Here is a 23672-nt window from a genome sequence, read left to right as displayed (position 1 = left end):
TGCATCCTTGACTCTTTAAGGGGAACCTTCAGTGAATAATGAGTCAGCTGCAGCTGGGGTGGAAAAGAAGCTTTGCCTGGATGGACAGACATAAGGAGAAGAGGAAGTGATGGGGGAGTTCTAGACAACACTGGGAGTCTTTGAGCCATGAAACATGTTGGGCACATCTGAATACAACACAGGGTCAGAAGCATGGAGCATCTGTGTCATCAGCACCAGATGACATCCAAGGAAAAGCCAGCACTGCTCAGACAGGGTCTTGAAAGGCTGTTCCTGGACCAAGCTGCTTATCACAGGGCATGAAATTCCACTGTTCTTAGGTCGCATGGTGGCAACTTTCCATGGGGCAAGCCCATCCAGGAAGGCAAGATGCCCAGCTACATCCTAGGGAGGAAATAAGTAGATGGGCACATGAAGCTGAGAGCTGGTCTTGATAAGGTTCCCACCACCATGGTGATGGAGATGAGGAAACCAGGCACAAAGAGAAGCTTCTGCAGGTTGGTGACTTGAGTGTGACCACATTTGTCACACTCAAGTGGTTTCCTCCAGTCACTCTCTTGGCAGCAGGAGACAAACATGGCAAGAGGTTAAATCACCTCTGACAGCTCAGAGGAACACACAATGCATGAGTTGAATGCAGTATTTGGGATTTCCTTTATGAATGCACCCAATTACTTGGAGATAAAAACATGATGGTTGAAGGTCCTAAATAATATATTGGAAAAAATACCTTGATAAAATAATATCTAGTCATTCCTATATGGAAAAACTAATCTTAAGGCTTAAATGCTAAAGGCCTGGCTGGCCTGTTATGGAAAGAATTGGTCCTGCAAAACATAAGCATCTGCCCATGAACATCCATATTCCTTGTAAGTAAGTGAGTTTGGGATGATTTCTTCCCTGTTTTGGGGGGGGGGGGGGGTGTTTTTACATAAGGACAAGTAAATACAAAAATGCCTTAATTTACCACATCAATTAGTGTTGCATTAAATAGAGATCACATTGGAGTGACTGTCTGACTCTGTGGTGATGTTTGGGTCAACTAAAGAGAGACCAGAAACCCTGATTGCCATTCCATGTACATGTAGCTTCAAGGGAAAACCCACCCCTCCTCCTCATCTGAATTGTACTTGCATATATTTCTTCCTCTGTTCTTATGTATATTTAAAGAACGTGTGTGCATATGAATCTATATGACAAGGTGCCCTCTGCTCATGTTATCCTTAAATATGCATTGACCTTAAAACAATGAGAAGATGACCTTAAAATACACATACTGCCTGTTGAGAAACGAGCATCACTCCTCCTTCCCCTCCCACTTCCCTCTGTCCATCAGCCCCTTTTCCAGCCATGTCTGCAGCACAATTCACCCTTCCCACAGCAGCTTTTCCTTCCCCATTCCCCAGCCTGTGCTCACATGTTCATTGCAGGAAGTCCCTTGACCCACCAATGCTCTTCTCAGGGTGCTGTGGGTGCCTTTCCTACAAGGACACATTGATGGCTCATTGCAGCTCTGTGGCCACCACAAGCACTGTGTCCCTCTCTGCTAAGCTGCCCCCAGCCGGTCCTGGTGCTTGGAGCAGCTCCTCCCCATGGGCAGGACTCAGCATTTCCCCTTTCTGAAGTCTGTGTGATTCCATCTGCTCATGTTATGAATGGGTTCAGAAGATCCAGCTGAAGTTGCTGCACCCAGTGTGATATACCCAGTGTGATATACCCAGTGTGATATACCAACTGTGATATACCCACTGTGATATACCCACTGTGATACACCCAGTGTGATATACCCACTGTGATATACCCACTGTGATATACCCACTGTGATATACCCACTGTGATACACCCAGTGTGATACACCCAGTGTGATATACCCATTGTGATATACCCACTGTGATATACCCATTGTGATACACCCAGTGTGATACACCCAGGGGGATATACCATGTGTGATACACCCAGTGTGATGTACCCAGTGTGATATACCCAGTGTGATACACCCAGGGGGATATACCATGTGTGATACACCCAGTGTGATGTACCCAGTGTGATATACCCAGTGTGATATAACCACTGTGGTATACCCACTGTGATACACCCAGTGTGATACACCCGGCGTGATATCCCCAGATTGATATACTCTGTGTGATACACCCACTGTGTTATACCCAGTGTGATATACCCACTGTGATATACCCACAGCAGACAATTGAAGACAACTGCTGTCTCCCATTACTAATGGCTCACACACTCAAAGTCCATCTCCTCATCCTCATGCATCTCCTTCACTTCTGGAGTACTTATAGAACTAAGTTATAGTTACATAAAGAGCAGGCATCTCAAACACACACCTTGCATCTGACAACAACCAAACCAGCCATTCTTAATAACACAGCTTGTCTAAGCAGTGCAAAACATCACCCATCCCACATCAAATACCCACATCTTATCACACACACAAGCATCCCTGTCTCTGTGGTGTCTGCTTCGCTGACACATGCTGACACTGCAGGTGTCTAAAGCTAGCTGGGATGAGTCCTGCCCATGGGTCTGTGTCCCATGGGTCTGTGTGTCTTTGCTCAGCCCAACCTTCCCCTTCTCACTTTCACCCTTTGCCAAGATACAGGAAACGCAAACTGGTTTTTCTTGGGTTCAAAAACCATCAATGAGAATCCCAGACTGGTCTGGACTGGGAGGGAGATTAAAGCTCATCCAGCTCCAACACCTTCCACTGGAGCAGCTGCTCCAAGCCCCTGTGTCCAACCTGGCCTTGAGCACTGCCAGGGATGGGGCAGCCACAGCTTCTCTGGGCACCCTGTGCCAGCGCCTCAGCACCCTCACAGGGAACAGCTTCTGCCTCAGAGCTGAGACAAGGAGGCACAAAATAAAAGACAAACCTTCATTAAAAAGTAGAATCAGTTCTAAATAACATGAATTGTGGTGGGTTTGGAACAGGAGTCATAGAAGATATCTGAGGTACATGTTTCACAGAAGAAAGAAAGAGATAGAGTGCAGTTAGAGAACATAATGAGAACCCTTGTATAAGATAAACCATTGTAGTTGATGTAGTTTTAGGCCCTTATGGCCTTAGTACAAACATAAATGTAAGAGAAAAGGACAGAAAACCAGGAAGTGTCGATAACCAGTATCTAACCCTTGCAGATGGCCAGGATGGGCTGCAGCTGAGCTAACTGAGCAGAAGGACAGGATGATTACATGGGCAGTGTTCCCCAATCCCTTCAGCTGGTGTAAGTATTGCCTACTGTGTGTGCTTCAAGGACTGGAGATGTCTCCAAATCAGAGCTTATCTCAACCCATCCCCATGTCTTTCCAAGCCATAAACAGTGATAAAGGCAGATGAACTCACCAGTGTTTGATGAAGATCTTGCTTCTTCCACCAGGACCTCAGCAGGGCTCTTTGCTCCAGGATAGCAATGGCATCTAAAAGAAGCCAGTCTAATACCTCCCAATTCCTCCTTATCTATCTATGAGCCAAGGTCCCATGACAGCTGATGAGACTCAGGCCAATGCAATCAGCAGACTTCACCCAGATCTCTTCAGCTGGAGCAATGGAGGTGTCTGCATTGCAGTGAGAGGCATGAACCCCACCAAATCTCCCTCAACAATAAAGGGAGCTCATGGACCCAGTAAACACATAGGGGTGACCTGGTGCATTCAAATGTAAGCAGATAAGTCCTTGCCTAAAGACGTTTGAGCTGACTCCTAAATCCAGTCACTAAGTACCCAAAGAAGGGGCAGCAGCTCCTGCCCAGCATTTGCTCAGCTGCCTTTAAACCAGATTTAACTCCAATGAAAGCAGCTCCACTTGCAAGTGGAGAGCTAAAGCCATTAGGAGCTCATCAGCAGCAATGCCAGAAGCCACCTCATTGCCTGCTCATCATGACCCACCAGGAAGATGCATCATTGCAATGCTGCTGCTGCTTCTGCTTCCTACAATGTCACCTTGTGTTTCCTCTGCTCTCCTGCTCAGATGATAACCCCATTGAAGGCAGTGGCATCCCTTTGACACCCCAAAACACTGCTTGCCTTAAATACACACAACAAGGAGCAAAAGCTTTTGGTCTTGAGAGCAGCAGCTCCAACAGGTGCTGGGAGTCAACCCATTGATTCCTAAAGACCCCTATGGACACCTATGGGGACCCATTGACTCCCACTGATCCCTATGGACCCCTATGGGAACCCATTAACCCCCATTGACCACTATGGACCCCATGGACCCCTTTTGGAGCCCATTAACCCCCAATGACCCATATGGGCCCCTGTGGGAGCCCATTGACCCCTATGGACCCTACAGGGGCCCACTGACCCCTATGGACGCCAACAGGACACCATTTACCCCTATGAACCCCTATGGACCCCTATGGACACCTATGGGACCCCATGGGCCCCATTGACCCCCATTGACCCCTATGGACACCACAGACCCCAGTGGGACACCATTAACCACTATGGACCGGCTATGAACCCCTATGGACCCCTGTGAAAGCCCGTTGACCCCCATTGACCCCCATTGACCCTAATGGACCCCATGGGCCCCATTAACCCCCATGGGACCCAATTGACTGTTATGGACCACAGTGGGACCCCACTGACCCCTATGGGTCCCTATGGACCCCTATGGGAACCCATTGACCCCTATGGACCCCAATGGGACTACACTGATTCCCACTGACCACAACACCCTCTATGGGACCCCAACACCCCCCATGGGACCCCATGGGACCCCATGGGAGAACCCCATAGGTCCCCCCAGCCCCTAATGGGGACGACCCCCCCCGTGACCCCCAACCTCCCCTGGACACCCCCAAGGGCCCCATCCCCCTATAGGGGACCCCTATGGGCCCCCCATTGCCTTCTGCCTCCAATAAACATCCATTGGACACCAGACTGGTGTCACTGGTGCCCATGCTGGTACCTGCCCCACACCTGCCCCACACCTGCCCACACCCCACACATTGCACAGGACCAGGGGGGGTTCAGGCATCGTTTATTACCCCCCTCCCCATAGAAAAGGTTCTTTCCCCCCCCCAAAGTCCTTTCTGGGTGCCCCCAGTCCATGGGGTGCCCCAATCCATGGGGTGCCTTGGATCTATGGGGCGCCCCCCAAGTGTGGGTCCCCCTCAGTCGCGCTGGGGCCGCAGCTTCATCTCGGTGAAGGGGATGGAGAACTCGAATCCTTTCCATGGGAACCAGGTGATGCCCTTTTGGGGGGGGGGGAACGGGGGGTCAGACCCCATAGAGCCCCATGGACACCCATAGAAACAAGGAGACCTCCAGAGACCCCATGGATGCCCATAGAGCCCCCACAGAACTGCCATAGGTCCCCATTGACCCAATTTCCCCCATTGACCACACTGACCCCATTGCCCCCAGGGGCCCCCATTGCCCCCATTGATCCTCATTGATCCCCATTCATCCCAATTGATCCCCATTATCCCCTATGGCAGTACCTGGTGGTGCAGGGGGGTGTCGTAGCGCCCATTCAGGTTGGCGTAGTAGCAGTTATGGTACCATTGATCCCCATTGATCCCCATTGCTCCCATTGATCCCCATTGATCCCCATTGACCCCATTGATCTCCATTGACCCCCACTGACCACCATTGACCCCATTGACCCCCACTGATCCCCATTGACCCCTATTGATCCCCATTGATCCCCATTGATCCCCATTGACCCCAATTGACCCCCATTGATCCCCATTGATCCCCATCACCCCATTGCAGTACCTGGTGGTGCAGGGGGGTGCCATAGCGCCCGTTCAGGTTGGCGTAGTGGCAGTTATGGTACCATTGATCCCCATTGACCCCCATTGCCCCCATTGATCCCCATTGATCCCCATTGACCCCATTGATCCCCATTGATCCCCATTGACCCCCATTACCCCCTATGGCAGTACCTGGTGGTGCAGAGGGGTGCCGTAGTGCCCGCTCAGGTTGGCGTAGTAGCAGTTGTAGTACCATTGATCCCCATTGATCCCCATTGATCCCCATTGCCCCCATTGATCCCCATTGATCCCCATTGATCCCCATTGCCCCCATTGATCCCCATTGATCCCCATTGCCCCCATTGATCCCTATTGATCCCCATTGACCCTATTGATCTCCATTGACCCCCACTGATCCCCATTGACCCCCATTGATCCCCATTGATCCCCATTGACCCCCATTGACCCCCATTGCTCCCATTGATCCCTATTGATCCCCATTGACCCCCATTACCCCCTATGGCAGTACCTGGTGGTGCAGAGGGGTGCCGTAGTGCCCACTCACGTTGGCGTAGTAGCAGTTGTAGTACCATTGATCCCCATTGATCCCCATTGATCCCCATTGCCCCCATTGATCCCCATTGATCCCCATTGATCCCCATTGCCCCCATTGATCCCCATTGATCCCCATTGCCCCCATTGATCCCTATTGATCCCCATTGACCCTATTGATCTCCATTGACCCCCACTGATCCCCATTGACCCCCATTGATCCCCATTGATCCCCATTGACCCCCATTGACCCCAATTGATCCCCATTGATCCCCATTGATCCCCATTGACCCCCATTACCCCCTATGGCAGTACCTGGTGGTGCAGGGGGGTGCCGTAGCGCCCGTTCAGGTTGGCATAGTGGCAGTTATGGTACCACCAGGCCCCCATATAGGCAACAGCGCAAGGACGGGGGCGGCCGCGGGGGTCCCGGTCCCGCGTGGAGAACGGGCTCCCGGCGTGGTAGGAGAGGGCGTCCCCTGTGGGAGCCATAGAGACCCATAGGGACACATAGGGACACATAGAGAGCCATAGAGACCATAGAGACCCATAGAGACCATAGAGACACATAGAGACACATAGAGACCATAGAGACCATAGAGACACATAGAGACCCATAGAGACCATAGAGACACATAGAGACACATAGAGACCATAGAGACCATAGAGACCATAGAGACACATAGAGACCCATAGAGACCATAGAGACCATAGAGACCCATAGAGACCATAGAGACCTATAGAGACCATAGAGACCCATAGAGACACATAGAGACACATAGAGACCATAGAGACCATAGAGACACATAGAGACCCATAGAGACCATAGAGACCATAGAGACACATAGAGACCCATAGAGACCATAGAGACCATAGAGACCCATAGAGACCTATAGAGACCCATAGAGACCTATAGAGACCATAGAGACCATAGAGACACATAGAGACCCATAGAGACCATAGAGACCATAGAGACACATAGAGACCCATAGAGACCATAGAGACCATAGAGACCCGTAGAGACCATAGAGACCCACAGAGACCATAGAGACCATAGAGACCCATAGACATGCATAGAGACCCATAGAGATCATAGAGACCCATAGACACCCATAAACAAGGACCCATAGGGACCCATAGGTACACAGAGAGATCCATAGGGACCCATAGGGACCATAGAGACCATAGAGACCCATAGAAACCATAGAGACCGTAGAGACCCACAGAGACCCATAGAGACCCATAGAAACCATAGAGACCATAGAGACCCATAGAGACCCATAGGGACCATAGAGACCCATAGAGACACATAGGGAACCCATAGAGACCATAGACAACATAGAGATCAATAGAGACCTCGTGGGGACCCATAGAGACCATAGAGACCCATACAGACCATAGGGACCCATAGAGACCCATACAGACCATAGAGATCATAGAGACCCATAGAGCCCAATAGAGCGCATAGACACCATAGGAACTCATAGAGACCATAGATAACATAGAGACCCATACACACCTCATAGCGGCCCATAGAGACCATAGGGACTCATAGAGTTCATACACACCTCATAGAGACCCATAGAGACCCATAGAGACCATAGAGACCCATAGAGACCATAGAGACCATAGAGACCCATAGAGACCATAGACACCAAAGACATCCATAGACATCCCATAGGCTCTTATAGGCACCCATGGACATCCCGCAAACACCCATAGAGACCCATAGACCCCCATAGACCCCATAGACCCCCATAGACCCCCATAGACACCCACAGAACCCACAGACCCCCATAGACACCATAGATGCCAATAGACACCCATAGACTCCCATAGACACCCATAGACACACATAGACACCCATAGACATCCACAGATCCCCAAAGACCCTCATAGACCCTCATAGACACCCACAGACCCCCACAGACCCCCATAGACACCCATAGACTACCACAGACCCCCATAGACACCCATAGACCCCATAGACCCCCATAGACCCCCATAGATCCTCATAGACACCCATAGACCCCCACAGACCCCATAGACCCCATAGACCCCACAGCGCCCCCCACCGCACCGGCGGTGCCGCTGTATGCCCCCAGCTGCAGCCCATAGTGCTGCCCGTGCCCATCCATAGACCCCCATAGACACCCATAGACACCCATAGACACCATAGACCCCATACACCCCACAGACCCCATAGACCCCATATCCCCACACGCCCCCCACCGCACCGGCAGTGCCGCTGTACGCCCCCAGCCGCAGCCCATAGTGCTACCCGTGCCCATCCATAGACCCCCATAGACCTCCACAGACCCCATAGACCCCATAGACCCCCATAGACCCCCATAGACCCCACAGACCCCATAGACCCCCATAGACCCCATAGACCCCCGTAGACACCCACAGACCCTCACGGACCCTATAGACCCCCATAGATCCCACAGACCCCATAGACCCCATAGACCCCATAGACCCCATAGCCCCCCACAGACCCCATAGCCCCACAGCGCCCCCCACCGCACCGGCAGTGCCGCTGTACGCCCCCAGCCGCAGCCCATAGTGCTGCCCGGGCCCATCCACATGGAAGTCCCGGTAATGGGCGAAGGCAGCGTCGGGACCGGAGCGGAGATCCACGCGGAGCTCCGTGCGGGAGGAGGACGTGAGGGCGTGGAGGGCGGCGTTACCTATGGGGGTATGGGGATAGAGGGATAGAGGGGTATAGGGGTATAGGGATATGGGGATAGAGGGATATAGGGATATAGGGGTATAGGGATAGAGGGATATGGGGATAGAGGGATATAGGGATAGGGATATAGGGGTATAGGGATATAGGGATATGGGGATATAGGGATAGGGATATAGGGGTATAGGGATATAGGGATATAGGGATATAGGGATAGAGGGATATAGGGATATAGGGATAGAGGGATACACGGATATAGGGATATAGGGGTATAGGGATATAGGGATATAGGGATAGAGGGATACATGGATATAGGGGTATAGGGATATAGGGATAGGGATATAGGGATAGAGGGATATAGGGATATAGGGATATAGGGATATAGGGGTATAGGGGTATAGGGATATAGGGATATAGGTATATAGGGATATAGGGATATGGGGATAGAGGGATATAGGGATATAGGGATACAGAAATATAGGGATATAGGGATAAAGGGATATAGGGATTTAGGGATACAGGGATAGGGATATAGGGGTATAGGGATAGAGGGATACACGGATATAGGGATATAGGTGTATAGGGATATAGGGATATAGGGATATGGGGATAGAGGGATATAGGGATATAGGGATAGGGATACGGGGATAGGGATATAGGGGTAGGGATAGGGATACAGGGATAGGGTTATAGGGATAGAGATACAGGGATACAGGGAGAGGGATATAGGGATAAGGATATAGGGATAGGGGTAGGGATATAGGGGTACAGGAATAGGGATACAGGGATATGGGCACACAGGGATACAGGAATATAGGGATATAGGGATATATGGATAAAGGGATATAGGGATACATGGATAGGGATAGAGATACAGGGATACAGGGATATGAATACAGGGATAGGGAGAGGGATACAGTGATGAGCACAGGGATACGTGGACAGGAATAGGGACAGAGACATGGATACAGGGATGCTCACAGGGATACAAGGGTGAGAACAGGGATAGGGGGAGCACAGGGATACAGGGATGCTCAGAGGATACAGGGATGCTCACAGCACACACAGGGATACCCCCCCCCCCATTCCCTGCTCCCTGCCCCCCTGCACTCACCGAGCCAGAATTCCCCGCTCACATTCCCAAATCCCCTCTCGTACTCATCCCATCCCCGCCAGAAATCAGTGCCCCCATCCTGGCGCCGCTGGAAAACCTTTGGGATCGGGGGTGAGACACCATCAGCCCCATGGAGACCCCCATGCACCCCATAGACATCCCCCTTCCCCCCCCCTCCAACCCCATTGGTCACCCATAAACTTCCCCTATCCCCCATGCACCCCATAGGGATCCCCCTTTCCCCCCCTCCAACCCCATTGATCACACATAAACTTCCCCTATCCCCCCATGCACCCATAGAGATCCCCTTTCCCCCCCCCGACCCCATTGATCCCCCATAAACTTCCCCTATCCCCCCATGCACCCCATAGACATCCCCCTTTCCCCCCCTCCAACCCCATTGATCCCCCATAAACTTCCCCTATCCCCCCATGCACCCCATAGAGATCCCCCTTTCCCCCCCTCCAACCCCATTGATCCCCCATAAACTTCCCCTATCCCCCCATGCACCCCATAGAGATCCCCTTCCCCCCCTCCAACCCCATTGATCCCCCATAAACTTCCCCTATCCCCCCATGCACCCCATAGAGATCCCCCTTTCCCCCCCTCCAACCCCATTGATCACCCATAAACTTCCCCTCTCCCCCCATGATCCTCCCCCCAACAGAGATCCATTCCCATTGCCCCCCCCATTGGCCCCATAGAGCCCCATAGCGCACCAGCCACCCGCCGCCATCCGTGTCCATGTCGCAGAAGACACGCAGGGGTCTCGCGGGGTCCCCCCCGAGGAAGATGAGGGTCGGGCGCGAAGGCCCCGGCCCATTGAGCTGCTCCTCGGCGCAGTCTCGGGGGTGTGGGTGGGGAAGTGGGGCTGGGGGGGACACGGGGGGGGGGGTGGCACCCGGAACCCCTTCAAAACCTATGGACTTGGGGGTCACGGTGCCCCCCACACCCCCCAGGAAAGGACCCAACATCCCCCATAACCCAATGACCATGGGTCTGGGTGCCCCCCCACTCAATGACCCAACATCCCCCATCCCCCAATGAACATGGGTTTGGGTGCCCCCCACCCAATCACTCAACATCCCCCATCACCCAATGGCCATTGGTCTGGGTGCCCCCCATTCAATGACCCAACATCCCCCATCACCCAATGACCATTGGGTTTGGGTGCCCCCCACCCAATGACCCAACACCCTCCATTACCCAATGACCATGGGTTTGGGTGCCCCCCACCCAGTGACTCAACATCCCCCGTCACCGAATGACCATGGGTCTGGGTGCCCCCCACCCAATGACCCAACATCCCCATCACCCAATGACAATGTGTCTGGTGCCCCCCCCAAGGACTCAGGCCCCCAGCTCACGTGTGTCAAAGGTGGTCTCCAGGAGGATTGGGTGGGCATCTTCTCCCCTGCCCCGTAGCTGCACCCCATAGCTCCCCTTGGGCTCCAGGCCCCACAGCTCATGGGACGTTGCCTCAGGGGGAAGCTGCAGTGTCTAGGGGGTGGGAGAGGGGCACAGGGGATGTTTGGGGTGCCCCAAGGGGTGATTGGGGCATCCCAAGAAGGCACAAGGGGGCCCCATAAGAGATATTGGGGTGCTTGGGGAGGTATTGATGACCCAAGGGGATACTGGGGACTGCAGGGAATGGTGGGGTCCCCAAAGTGGGGGGGGTCGTTACCTTCTGGGGTCCTCCAGGGGGGCCATAGACAAGGTCGTAGCCGCCGGGGGGAGAGTGGGGGGGGGTCCCAGTGCAGGCGGGCGCTGCGGGGCCACACGGAGCCAACCCACAGGGTCCCTGGGGCGCCTGTGGAGGGGCCTGATGGTGACTGTGGCCAAGGGGCAACCCAGGCACAACAGTCCAACAGTGAAAGTACCCAATAGTGCAAGCATCCAACAGTGCAAGTGTCCAACAGTGCAATTATCCAACAGTGCAAGCATCCAACAGTGCAAGCATCCAACAGTGCAAGCATCCAACAGTGCAAGCGTCCAACAGTGCAAGCATCCAACAGTGCAAGCATCCAACAGTGCAATTATCCAACAGTGCAAGTGTCCAACAGCACAAGCATCCAACAGTGCAAGTATCCAACAGTGCAAGTATCCAACAGTGCAAGTATCCAACAGTGCAAGCATCCAACAGTGCAAGCGTCCAACAGTGCAAGCGTCCAACAGTGCAAGCATCCAACAGTGCAAGTATCCAACAGTGCAAGCATCCAACAGTGCAAGTGTCCAACAGTGCAATTATCCAACAGTGCAAGTATCCAACAGTGCAAGCATCCAACAGTGCAAGCATCCAACAGTGCAAGCATCCAACAGTGCAAGCATCCAACAGTGCAAGCGTCCAACAGTGCAAGCATCCAACAGTGCAAGCATCCAACAGTGCAATTATCCAACAGTGCAAGCGTCCAACAGTGCAAGTGTCCAACAGTGCAAGCATCCAACAGTGCAATTATCCAACAGTGCAAGCATCCAACAGTGCAAGCATCCAACAGTGCAAGCGTCCAACAGTGCAAGTGTCCAACAGTGCAAGTGTCCAACAGTGCAAGTGTCCAACAGTGCAAGCATCCAACAGTGCAAGCGTCCAACAGTGCAAGCATCCAACAGTGCAAGCATCCAACAGTGCAAGCATCCAACAGTGCAAGTGTCCAACAGTGCAAGTGTCCAACAGTGCAAGTGTCCAACAGTGCAAGCATCCAACAGTGCAAGTGTCCAACAGTGCAAGCATCCAACAGTGCAAGCATCCAACAGTGCAAGCATCCAACAGTGCAATTATCCAACAGTGCAAGCGTCCAACAGTGCAAGCATCCAACAGTGCAAGCATCCAACAGTGCAAGCATCCAACAGTGCAAGTGTCCAACAGTGCAAGCATCCAACAGTGCAAGCATCCAACAGTGCAAGTGTCCAACAGTGCAAGCATCCAACAGTGCAATTATCCAACAGTGCAAGCATCCAACAGTGCAAGCACAGACCCTCCAACATTCTGGCCACATCCCCGTGAACGGTGCAGCCAACCGTTAGTCACACCAGCAGAGAAAACACCCACCTGTTGTTACAGCCGTAAAAACAGGCATCAAGACTATCCAGCCATGCACCAAAACTACCATCATCCATCCGTCATCCACCCATCATGCATCCATTATTCATCCATCATCCATCCATTGTCCATCATCCAAACATCATCCATCCATCATCCATCCATCATGCATTCATCCTCCATCCACCCATCATCCATCCATCTGTATATACACCCAGTTATCCATCCGTCCTTCCATCCATCATCCATCCATTATCCACCCATTCAACTAGCCATGCATCCATCCATCATCCACTCACCCATCCATCCATCCTTGCATTCAACCACCCCTCCATCCTTCCTACCTGTCACACCCCATCCTTCCATTGATCCCACATCCCCTCCCACCCCTCTTCTCCATTGCACCAGCACGGGCCCTGCCCAAGCTCCTGTCCCCTCCCAAGCGCTTCAGCGGGGCTGGTGCCAGAGCCCCCTCACCTGTGACAGTGTCGGTGGAGACGGGGCCCAGGCGTGTGCGACCCCACAGCCCGTACAGGTTGAACTTGTAGCGGCGGGACGGGGACAGCCCCGGCACCGTCAGCGTGCGGGAACCCCCGTCCACGGGCAGCACCTGGGGCTGGCCTTGTGCATCGCGGTACTGCAGCGTGAAGGAGTCAAAGGTGCCCTCGGGGACGCTCCACTGCAGCTGCACCGAGTCAGGGCTGACATGAGGTGCCTTCAGCTCGCCCAGGCGGGGCTTGGTTGGTGGCTTCTCTTGTGGAGCTGGGGCTGCAATGGAGAGGACACCGTGCAGGAAATAAACATCAACGCATGGATTTAATGACTGATCCAGCATTCCTCTGACTGACCGTCCATCCATCCATCCACCCATCCCTCTGTCTATTCATCCATCCATCCATAGATCCACCATCCATTCCTCTGTCACTCTGTTCATCCGTTCATCCATCATCCATCCATACGTCATCCATTCATCCATCATCCATTCCTCCATAAAACCTTCCATTCGTCCATCATCCATCCATTCATCCATCCAGCCAGCCATACATCCTTCCACACACCCATCCATCTACCCATCCATCCATCCACCAATACATTCATCCATCCATGCACCAACCCATCCATCCATCCACACATACATACATCCATCATCCATCCATTCATCGTTCCACCCACCCATCCATCGACCCACCCATCCATCCATCCACCAATCCATTCATCCATCCATGCACCAACACATCCATCCATCCACACATACATACATCCATCATCCATCATCCATCCACCCAGCAATCCATTCATCCATCCATGCATCATCCATCCATCCACCCATCCATCAATACATCCACCTATCCATCTACGCACTCACCATCCATACACCAATCCACCCATTCATCCATTAATACATCCACCAACAAAGCCATCCATCCATTCATCCATCCATCCATGTATCCACCCACCAATCCATCCATCCACCCGTCATCCATTCATCCATCATCCATTCATCCATCCATCCATCATCCATCCATCCATCATCCAGCCATCCATCCTTCCACCCACCCATCCATCTACCCATCCATCCATCCACCAACCCATTCATCCATCCATGCACCAACCCATCCATCCATCCACACATACATACATCCATTATCCATCATATATCCATCCATCCTTCCACCCACCCATCCATCTACCCATCCATCCATCCACCAACCCATTCATCCATCCATGCACCAACCCATCCATCCATCCACACATACATACATCCATTATCCATCATATATCCATCCATCCTTCCACCCACCCATCCATCTACCCATCCATCCATCCACCAACCCATTCATCCATCCATGCACCAACCCATCCATCCATCCACACATACATACATCCATCATCCATCCACCCAGCAATCCATTGACCCATCCATGCATCATCCATCCACCAACCCATCCATCCACCCATCCACCCATTCATCCATTAATACATCCACCCACAAAGGCATCTATCCATCCATCCATCCACCCATCCATCCATCTATCCACACACCAATACTTCCATCCATCCACCCATCCGTCCCTCACATTCTCCATCCATCCCACCATCCCTGCATGCTCCCAGGCATCCATCCATTCCCCACTCAGCACCCAAGAGATGTTCAAACTTCCCCACAAGCCGAAGGCACCAGTACAAGCTCTGCCCCAGCAACCTCCCCCCCTCATCCCCAGCACCCAAGGGGCCAAAGCCATGGCAGCAAAACCCTCCTGACCTGTGAGAGTGTCAAGGGAGATGGGGCCCAGGCGCTTCTGCCCAATCACCCCATAGAGGTAGAAGTTGTAGCGCTGGGAAGGTGACAGCCCCGGGACCGTCACCCTGCGGGACCCCCCGTCCAAGAGCAGAGACTCAGGTTGGCCTTGAGCATCGCGGTACTGCAGTGTGAAGGAGTCAAAGGTGCCCTCGGGGACGCTCCACTCCAGCTGCACGGAGTCAGAGGTGATGTGAGGGGCCCTCAGCTCGCCCAGCACTGGTGGAGATGATGGTTCCTCCTCCTGTGGAGCTGCGGCTGCAATGGAGAGGATGCAATGCCGGGCATGAACATCTGCGTTTGTATCCTTCCATCCATCCATCCATCCATCCATGCATTCAAATATCCATCCATCCATTACTTATCCTCCATTCAAACCTTCCTTCCAGCCATGCAGCTATGAATTCCTGTCAATGACTTAATACAGGATCAGCGACAAACTCAAACATCCACCATCTGACTATTCATCTGTTCACATATCTACACATCCATGCAACCCTCAGTGCATCACATTGGGATACAGCTCTCCAGGACTACGTATTGAAAGGTTAATTTTATCCATCCATCTACTCATAAATCGAAATACAACCATTCATCCATCCATGCATCCTTCCATCTGTCCATCTGTCTCTCCATCCCACAGGCAGCCATGCTGCTCTAAAGACCTTTCAACCACTCAACACGTGATCAGGGACAACCTACACAGTCCGCCTTCTTTACAATCATTCACACATTCAGCACAGTCAAACCTGCCCTTGAAGGCTTTCATGGTCTATCAGCCATTCATCAATCCAAGCATCCATTGCTGTATCCATTCATCCATGCAGCCCTCCACTCATTCCAACAGCATCCAGCTCTCCACACATTCAACAAACATTGTTTCAGTCTACTCATCCTTCTGCTCATAAATCGTTTTTCCATCCATCCATGCATCCATTCTTGAATCTGTCCATGTATCCATCCATCGTTCCATCCACGCATCCTTCCATGCATCCATCCATCTGGCCATCCATCATCTATTCATCCATCCATCCATCCATCCACCTGTCCATGCATCCATCCTTCCATCCATCCTTTCATCCATCCATCCTACATCTTCTCCTCCATCTTTACATCCAGCCATGCATCTATAAAGTCCTATTGAACGCACAATACACGATCAACAACATACTCAAAATCTACCATCTGACCACTCATCCACCTGTGTATTTATTCATCCATGCAACCCTCAACACATCTCACTGGGATAAAGCTCTCCAGGCATTCCATATTCCATGCAGCTTTCTATCCATCTATCTACTCATAAACCCAAATTCATCCATCCATCCACCCATCCCACAGGCAGCCATTCTGGTCTACAGACCTTCAACCACTCAATACATGCTCAAGCACAAACTCCACCATCTGCCTTCTGTACATGCAATCACTGTTCAAGCACAGTGTCCTGCTTTGAGCAGTAGCAGTCATTTTTCTCCTCCTTGGTAGCTGGTGCAGTCTGTGCTCTGACTTTCGGGCTGAGAACGGTTGCTGAGAGCAAGTATGTTTTGAGTTACTGCTCAAAGGTTTGGTTTGTCCAAGGCCTTTTCTGAGCTCCTGCTCTGCCAGGGAGGAGGGGAGGCCGGGAGGAAGCAGAGACAGGACACCTGAGCCAGGCTAGCCAAAGAGGTATTCCATACCATAGCAGGACATAGCCAGGATAGAACGGGGAGAGACCTGGAAGAACTGGAGCTTGGGGGGGGATGGAGGAGGTATGGGTCGGTGCTCAGACGGGCAGGCTTGGGTGAGTTATGCGTCGGTGGCTGGTGAGGTGTTGTATTCTCTTCACCTGTTGTTTGCTTTATCATTATTATTTGTAGTATTAGTAGCAGTAGTGATTTGTGTTCTACCTTAGTTACTAAACTGTTCTTATCTCAACCCGTGGGGGCTAGATTCTTTGGATTCTCCTTCCTAAATCTCTGGGAGTTGGGGGAGTGAGGGGGGGAGTGAGTGAATGAGCTGTGGGTGTGGACTGGATTTAAACCACGACAAGTGCCCATTTACATATTCATTGTTTAAGTATACTCATACTTCTACTCATAAATCCTGCCATCCATCAATCCAACCAACAATCCATAAATCCATCCTTCCACCTATCCATCCATTCATCCTTCCACCCATCCGTCCATCCTTTCATCATCCATTTATGTAACCATTCATCCGTTAATCCATTCATCCGTTCATCCGTCCATCCATCCATCCATCCACCCACAACCACCCCTCCATCCTTCCAACCCCTCACTCCCCATCCTCCCATTGATCCCACATCCCCTCCCACCCCTCTCCCCCATTGCCCAAGGCACCAGCACGGGCCCTGCCCAAGCTCCTGTCCCCTCCCAAGCGCTTCAGCGGGGCTGGTGCCAGAGCCCCCTCACCTGTGACAGTGTCGGTGGAGACGGGGCCCAGGCGTGTGCGACCCCACAGCCCGTACAGGTTGAACTTGTAGCGGCGGGACGGGGACAGCCCCGGCACCGTCAGCGTGCGGGAACCCCCGTCCACGGGCAGCACCTGGGGCTGGCCTTGTGCATCGCGGTACTGCAGCGTGAAGGAGTCAAAGGTGCCCTCGGGGACGCTCCACTGCAGCTGCACCGAGTCAGGGCTGACCTCGGACACCCTCAGCTCACCCAGCACTGGCTGCGCTGCTGGTTCCTCCTCCTGGGGAGCTGGGGCTGCAATGGAGAGGACACAATGTGGGGAATGAGTATCTGCATGTACATGCATCCATCCATCCATCATCCATACCTCTATCATCCATCCACCCACTGATCTACCCATCCACCCACCAATCCATCCATTTATCCATGCATCATCCATCCACCTATCCATTGACACATCCATTCACATATCCATCCATCCAGCCACCCACCCATCCATCCATGCATCATCCATCCATCCATCCACACATTCTTCCATCCATCCACCCATCCTTTGACACATCCATTCACATATCCATCCATCCACCGACCCACCCATCCATCCATGCATCATCCATCCATCCATCCGTACATTCTTCCATCCTTCCACCCATCCATCAACCTATTCATACATCCATACATCCATCAGTACATCCACCAACCAATCAATCAATCCATCCATCCACCCACCCATCGATCCATCCAACCATGCATCATCCATCCATCCATCCATGCACACGTCTACTCACCCCTCTATCCATCATCCATCCATCCACTGATCCATTCAACCACGCACTCATCCATCCATCTACAAATCATGCACCCTTCCATCCATCCATCCATTATTTATCTTGTCTTCAATCCGTCCTTCCAGCCATGCCTCTATGAATTCCTATCAACTACTCCATACAGAATCCACAACACACTCAAACATCCACAATCTGACTGTCCAACTGTTAAAGTAACTCCACATCCATCCAACACACAGAGCTTCACACTGGGATACATCTCTCCAGGATTCCATACTGAAAGATTCATTCTACCCATCCATCTACTGATAAATCCAAATACATCCATTCATCTACCCATTTGTTCATCCATGCATCCATCCAGCCATCTATTCATCCATCATCTATCCATCCATCCATCCATTCATCCTTCCATCCCACCTCTTCCATTCCATCTTTTCATCCAGCCATGCATCCGTAAAGTCCTATTGAGCACACAATACACGATCAACAACATACTCCAAATCTACCATCTGACCACTCAGCCACCCATGTCTTTATTCATCCATGGAACCCTCAACACATCTCATTGGGATAAACCTCTCCAGGCATTCCATATTCCATGCAGCTTTCTATCCATCTATCTACTCATAAACCCAAATTCATCAATCCATCCACCCATCCCACAGGCAGCCATTCTGGTCTACAGACCTTCAACCACTCAATACATGCTCAAGCACAAACTCCATCATCTGCCTTCTGTACATGCAATCACTGATCAAGCACAGTCAGACCTGGCCCTGAACACCTTCAGAATCAATCATGCATCAATCAATCCAAGCATCCATTGCTGTATTCATTCACCCATTCATCCCTCCATGCATTCCTTTCACATCCAGCTCTACAGGCTTTCAACAAATATTGTTTTTTCACTCATCTATCAGCTCAGAAATCTTTTCTTCCATCCATCCCTCCATCCAGCCACCTATGCACCTTTCAACCATCCACCTTTCCATCCATCCATGCATCCATGTGTTCTTCCATTGGCGTATCCAATAATCCGTCAATCATCCATCAATCATCCACCCACCATCAATCCATCCATCCATCCATCCACCCACAACCACCCCTCCATCCTTCCAACCCCTCACACCCCCATCCTCCCATTGATCCCACATCCCCTCCCACCCCTCTCCTCCATTGCCCAAGGCACCAGCACGGGCCCTGCCCAAGCTCCTGTCCCCTCCCAAGTGCTACAGCGGGGCTGGTGCCAGAGCTCCCTCACCTGTGACAGTGTCGGTGGAGACGGGGCCCAGGCGTGTGCGACCCCACAGCCCGTACAGGTTGAACTTGTAGCGGCGGGACGGGGACAGCCCCGGCACCGTCAGCGTGCGGGAACCCCCGTCCATGGGCAGCACCTGGGGCTGGCCTTGTGCATCGCGGTACTGCAGCGTGAAGGAGTCAAAGGTGCCCTCGGGGACGCTCCACTGCAGCTGCACCGAGTCAGGGCTGACCTCGGACACCCTCAGCTCACCCAGCACTGGCTGCGCTGCTGGTTCCTCCTCCTGGGGAGCTGGGGCTGCAATGGAGAGGACACAATGTGGGGAATGAGTATCTGCATGTACATGCATCCATCCATCCATCATCCATACCTCTATCATCCATCCACCGACCAGTCTATCCATCCATGCATCGTCCATCCATCCATCCAACTACCCATCATCCTTCCACCCATCCATCCATCATCCATCCATCCATCCATCTATCCATTATTTATCCTCTCTTCAACCCTTCCTTCCACCCATGCATCTATGAATTCCTATCAACTACTCCATACAGCATCTGCAACACACTCAAACATCCACCATCTGACTGTTCATCTGTTCACATATCTAGACACCCATCCAACCCTCAGTGCATCACATTGGGATACAGCTCTCCAGGACACCGTATTGAAAGGTTAATTCTATCCATCCATCTACTCATAAATCCAAACACATGCATTCATCCATCCAAGCATCCTTCCATCTGTCCATCTGTCCATCCATCCCACAGGCAGCCATGCTGCTCTAAAGACCTTTCAACGACTCAACACATGATCAGGCACAAACTCCACCATCAGCCTTCTGTACAATCATTCACGCATTCAGTACAGTCAAACCTGCCCTTGAAAGCTTTCATGCTCTATCAGCCATTCATCAATCCAAGCATCCATTGCTGTATCCATTCATCCATGCAGCCTTCCATTCATTCCAACAGCATCCAGCTCTCCAGACATTCAACAAACATTGTTTCAGTCTACATATCCTTCTACTCATAAATCCTGTTTTCCATCCATCCATGCATCCGTTCTGCAATCTGTCACTGTATCCATCCACACTTCCAACCATGCATCCATCCACGCATCCACCCATCAGTGCATTCATCATCTATCCATTCATATATCCATTCATCCTTCCATCCATCCTAACTCTTCTTTCCATCTTTGCAATCAGCCATTAATCTATATAGTCCTACTGAACACACAATACACGACCAACAGCATACTCAAAATCTACCATCTGACCACTCATCCACCCGTGTATTTATTCATCCCTGCAGCCCTCAACACATCTCACTGGGATAAAGCTCTCCAGACATTCCATATTCCATGGAGCTTTCCATCCATCTGTCTTCTTATAAACCCTAATACATTTACCCGTCCATCCACCCATCCATCCATCCACCCATCCCACAGGCAGCCATTCTGATCTACAGACCTTCAACCACTCAAAACATGCTCAAGCACAAACTCCACTATCTGCCTTCTGTACTTGTAATCACTGATCAAGCACAGTCAGACCTGGCCCTGAACACCTTCAGGTTCCATCATCCATCAATCTATCCAAGAATCCATTGCTGTATTCATTCATCCATCCATCCCTCCATGCATTCCTTTCACATCCAGCTCCTCAGGCTTTCAACAAACATTGTTTGTCCACTCATCCTTCTACTCAGAAATCCTTCCTTCCATCCATCCCTCCAGGCAGCCACACATGCACCTTTCAACCATCCACCTTTCATCCATCCATGCATCCATGCGTTCTTCCATTGACGTATCCATTAATCCCTCAACCATCCATCAATCATCCACAAACCATCAATCTATTCATCAAAATATTAATCTATCCATGCATACATCCATACATTCACTGACCCACATTCCATCCATTAATTATACTCTTTTCAACACTTCCTTCCAGTCTTGCATCTATGAATTCCTCTCAATAGCTTAATACAGGAACAGTGACATGCTCAATCATCTACAATCTGACTGTTCATCCATCTACTTATCTATTCGTCCATCCAACCTTCAATAAATCTCATTGGCATACAGCTTTAAATGATTCCATTGTCATGGGTCATTCTATCCATCCTTCTATCCATAACCCAAAATGCATCCCTCCATGCATCTGTCCATCCACCCATCCCACAGCAGCCATGCTGCTCTGAAGACCTTTCATCCACACAACACATGATCAAACACAAACTCCATCATCTGCCTCATTTACATTCAATCACTTATTCAGCAAAGTGTAACCTGTCCTTGGAGACTTTCAGGTTCTATCAACCATCCGTCAATCCAACCATCCATTGCAGTATCCATTCTTCATTCAGCACTCAGTGCATTCCATCAGCATCCAACTCTCCAGGCATTCAACAAACATTGTTCCCCTCTACTTATCTCTCTATCCATAAATCCTTTTTTCCAAACATCCATGTCTTCACCTAAACAAACATCCATCCATCCGTTCATCCATCCATCAATCCAATATCCAGGCATTCATCCGTCCGTCCTTCTAGACGTCCACCCTTCCATCCGTTATCCATCTATTATCCATCCATCCATACATTAAATATCCTCTCGTCCATCCATCCTTCCAGCCTTGCACCTATGAATTCCTATCAACTGCTCAATACAGGAACAGTTACATAATCAATCATCTGCCATCCGGCTGTCCATCCATGTTGTTATCCATTCATTCATCCAACATTCAACGTGTCTGACTGGGATACAGCTCTCCAGGATTCCATAGTCAATGGGTCATTCTATCCTTCCTTCTAAGCATAAATTCAAATACATCCCTCCATTCATCCGTCCATCCACCCATGTGTTCTTCCACTGCTATATCCATTATTCCATCAACCATCCATCAATCATTCACCCACCATCCATCCATTCATGAATCCATCCATCCATGAATCCATGCACCCACCCCTCCATCCTTCCAACCTCTCACACCCCCATCCTCCCATTGATCCCACATCCCCTCCCACCCCTCTCCCCCATTGCCCAAGGCACCAGCACAGGCCCTGCCCAAGCTCCTGTCCCCTCCCAAGCGCTTCAGCGGGGCTGGTGCCAGAGCCCCCTCACCTGTGACAGTGTCGGTGGAGACGGGGCCCAGGCGTGTGCGACCCCACAGCCCGTACAGGTTGAACTTGTAGCGGCGGGACGGGGACAGCCCCGGCACCGTCAGCGTGCGGGAACCCCCGTCCACGGGCAGCACCTGGGGCTGGCCTTGTGCATCGCGGTACTGCAGCGTGAAGGAGTCAAAGGTGCCCTCGGGGACGCTCCACTGCAGCTGCACCGAGTCAGGGCTGACCTCGGACACCCTCAGCTCACCCAGCACTGGCTGCGCTGCTGGTTCCTCCTCCTGTGGAGCTGGGGCTGCAATGGAGAGGACACAATGTGGGGAATGAGTATCTGCATGTACTTGCATCCATCCATCCATCATCCATACCTCTATCATCCATACACCCATCAATCCATCCATACATGCATCATCCATCCATTCATCCATCCACCCATCCATACACCCATCTGTTCACCCATCCCTCCATCATCCTTCCTTCCAACCTTGCATCCAACCACGCACTCATCCATCCATCCATCATCCATTCACCTATCCAGCCACCCAGCCACGCACCCATCCATCCATCTACCAATCATTCACCCAGCCATCCATTCATTCATTATTTATCCCCTCTTCAACCCTTCCTTCCAGCCATGCAGCTATGAATTCCTATCAACTACTCCATA

At 51.4% G+C, this 23672-nt stretch overlaps 1 protein-coding gene across 1 annotated transcript in view; it reads right to left on the bottom strand.

Moving 5' to 3' along the window:
- Positions 1–5138: 5138 nt before the first annotated feature.
- LOC117438833 (tenascin-X-like) overlaps positions 5139–23672 on the bottom strand; it is a gene marked incomplete at its 5' end in the record, with an annotated part of 90374 nt that continues 71840 nt past the window's right edge. Inside the window, 12 exon segments of the mRNA XM_034074216.1 lie at positions 5139–5219; positions 6591–6754; positions 8804–8965; positions 10079–10175; positions 10798–10949; positions 11446–11578; positions 11763–11828; positions 11830–11888; positions 13593–13883; positions 17826–18119; positions 19878–20171; positions 23007–23300. Coding sequence (XP_033930107.1) covers positions 5139–5219; positions 6591–6754; positions 8804–8965; positions 10079–10175; positions 10798–10949; positions 11446–11578; positions 11763–11828; positions 11830–11888; positions 13593–13883; positions 17826–18119; positions 19878–20171; positions 23007–23300 — 2087 coding nt within the window.

Source organism: Melopsittacus undulatus, unplaced genomic scaffold (genome assembly GCF_012275295.1).
Source record: "Melopsittacus undulatus isolate bMelUnd1 unplaced genomic scaffold, bMelUnd1.mat.Z mat_scaffold_65_arrow_ctg1, whole genome shotgun sequence".
Classification (NCBI taxonomy): Eukaryota; Metazoa; Chordata; class Aves; order Psittaciformes; family Psittaculidae; genus Melopsittacus; species Melopsittacus undulatus.
This window is presented reverse-complemented; position numbering and strand designations above follow the sequence as displayed.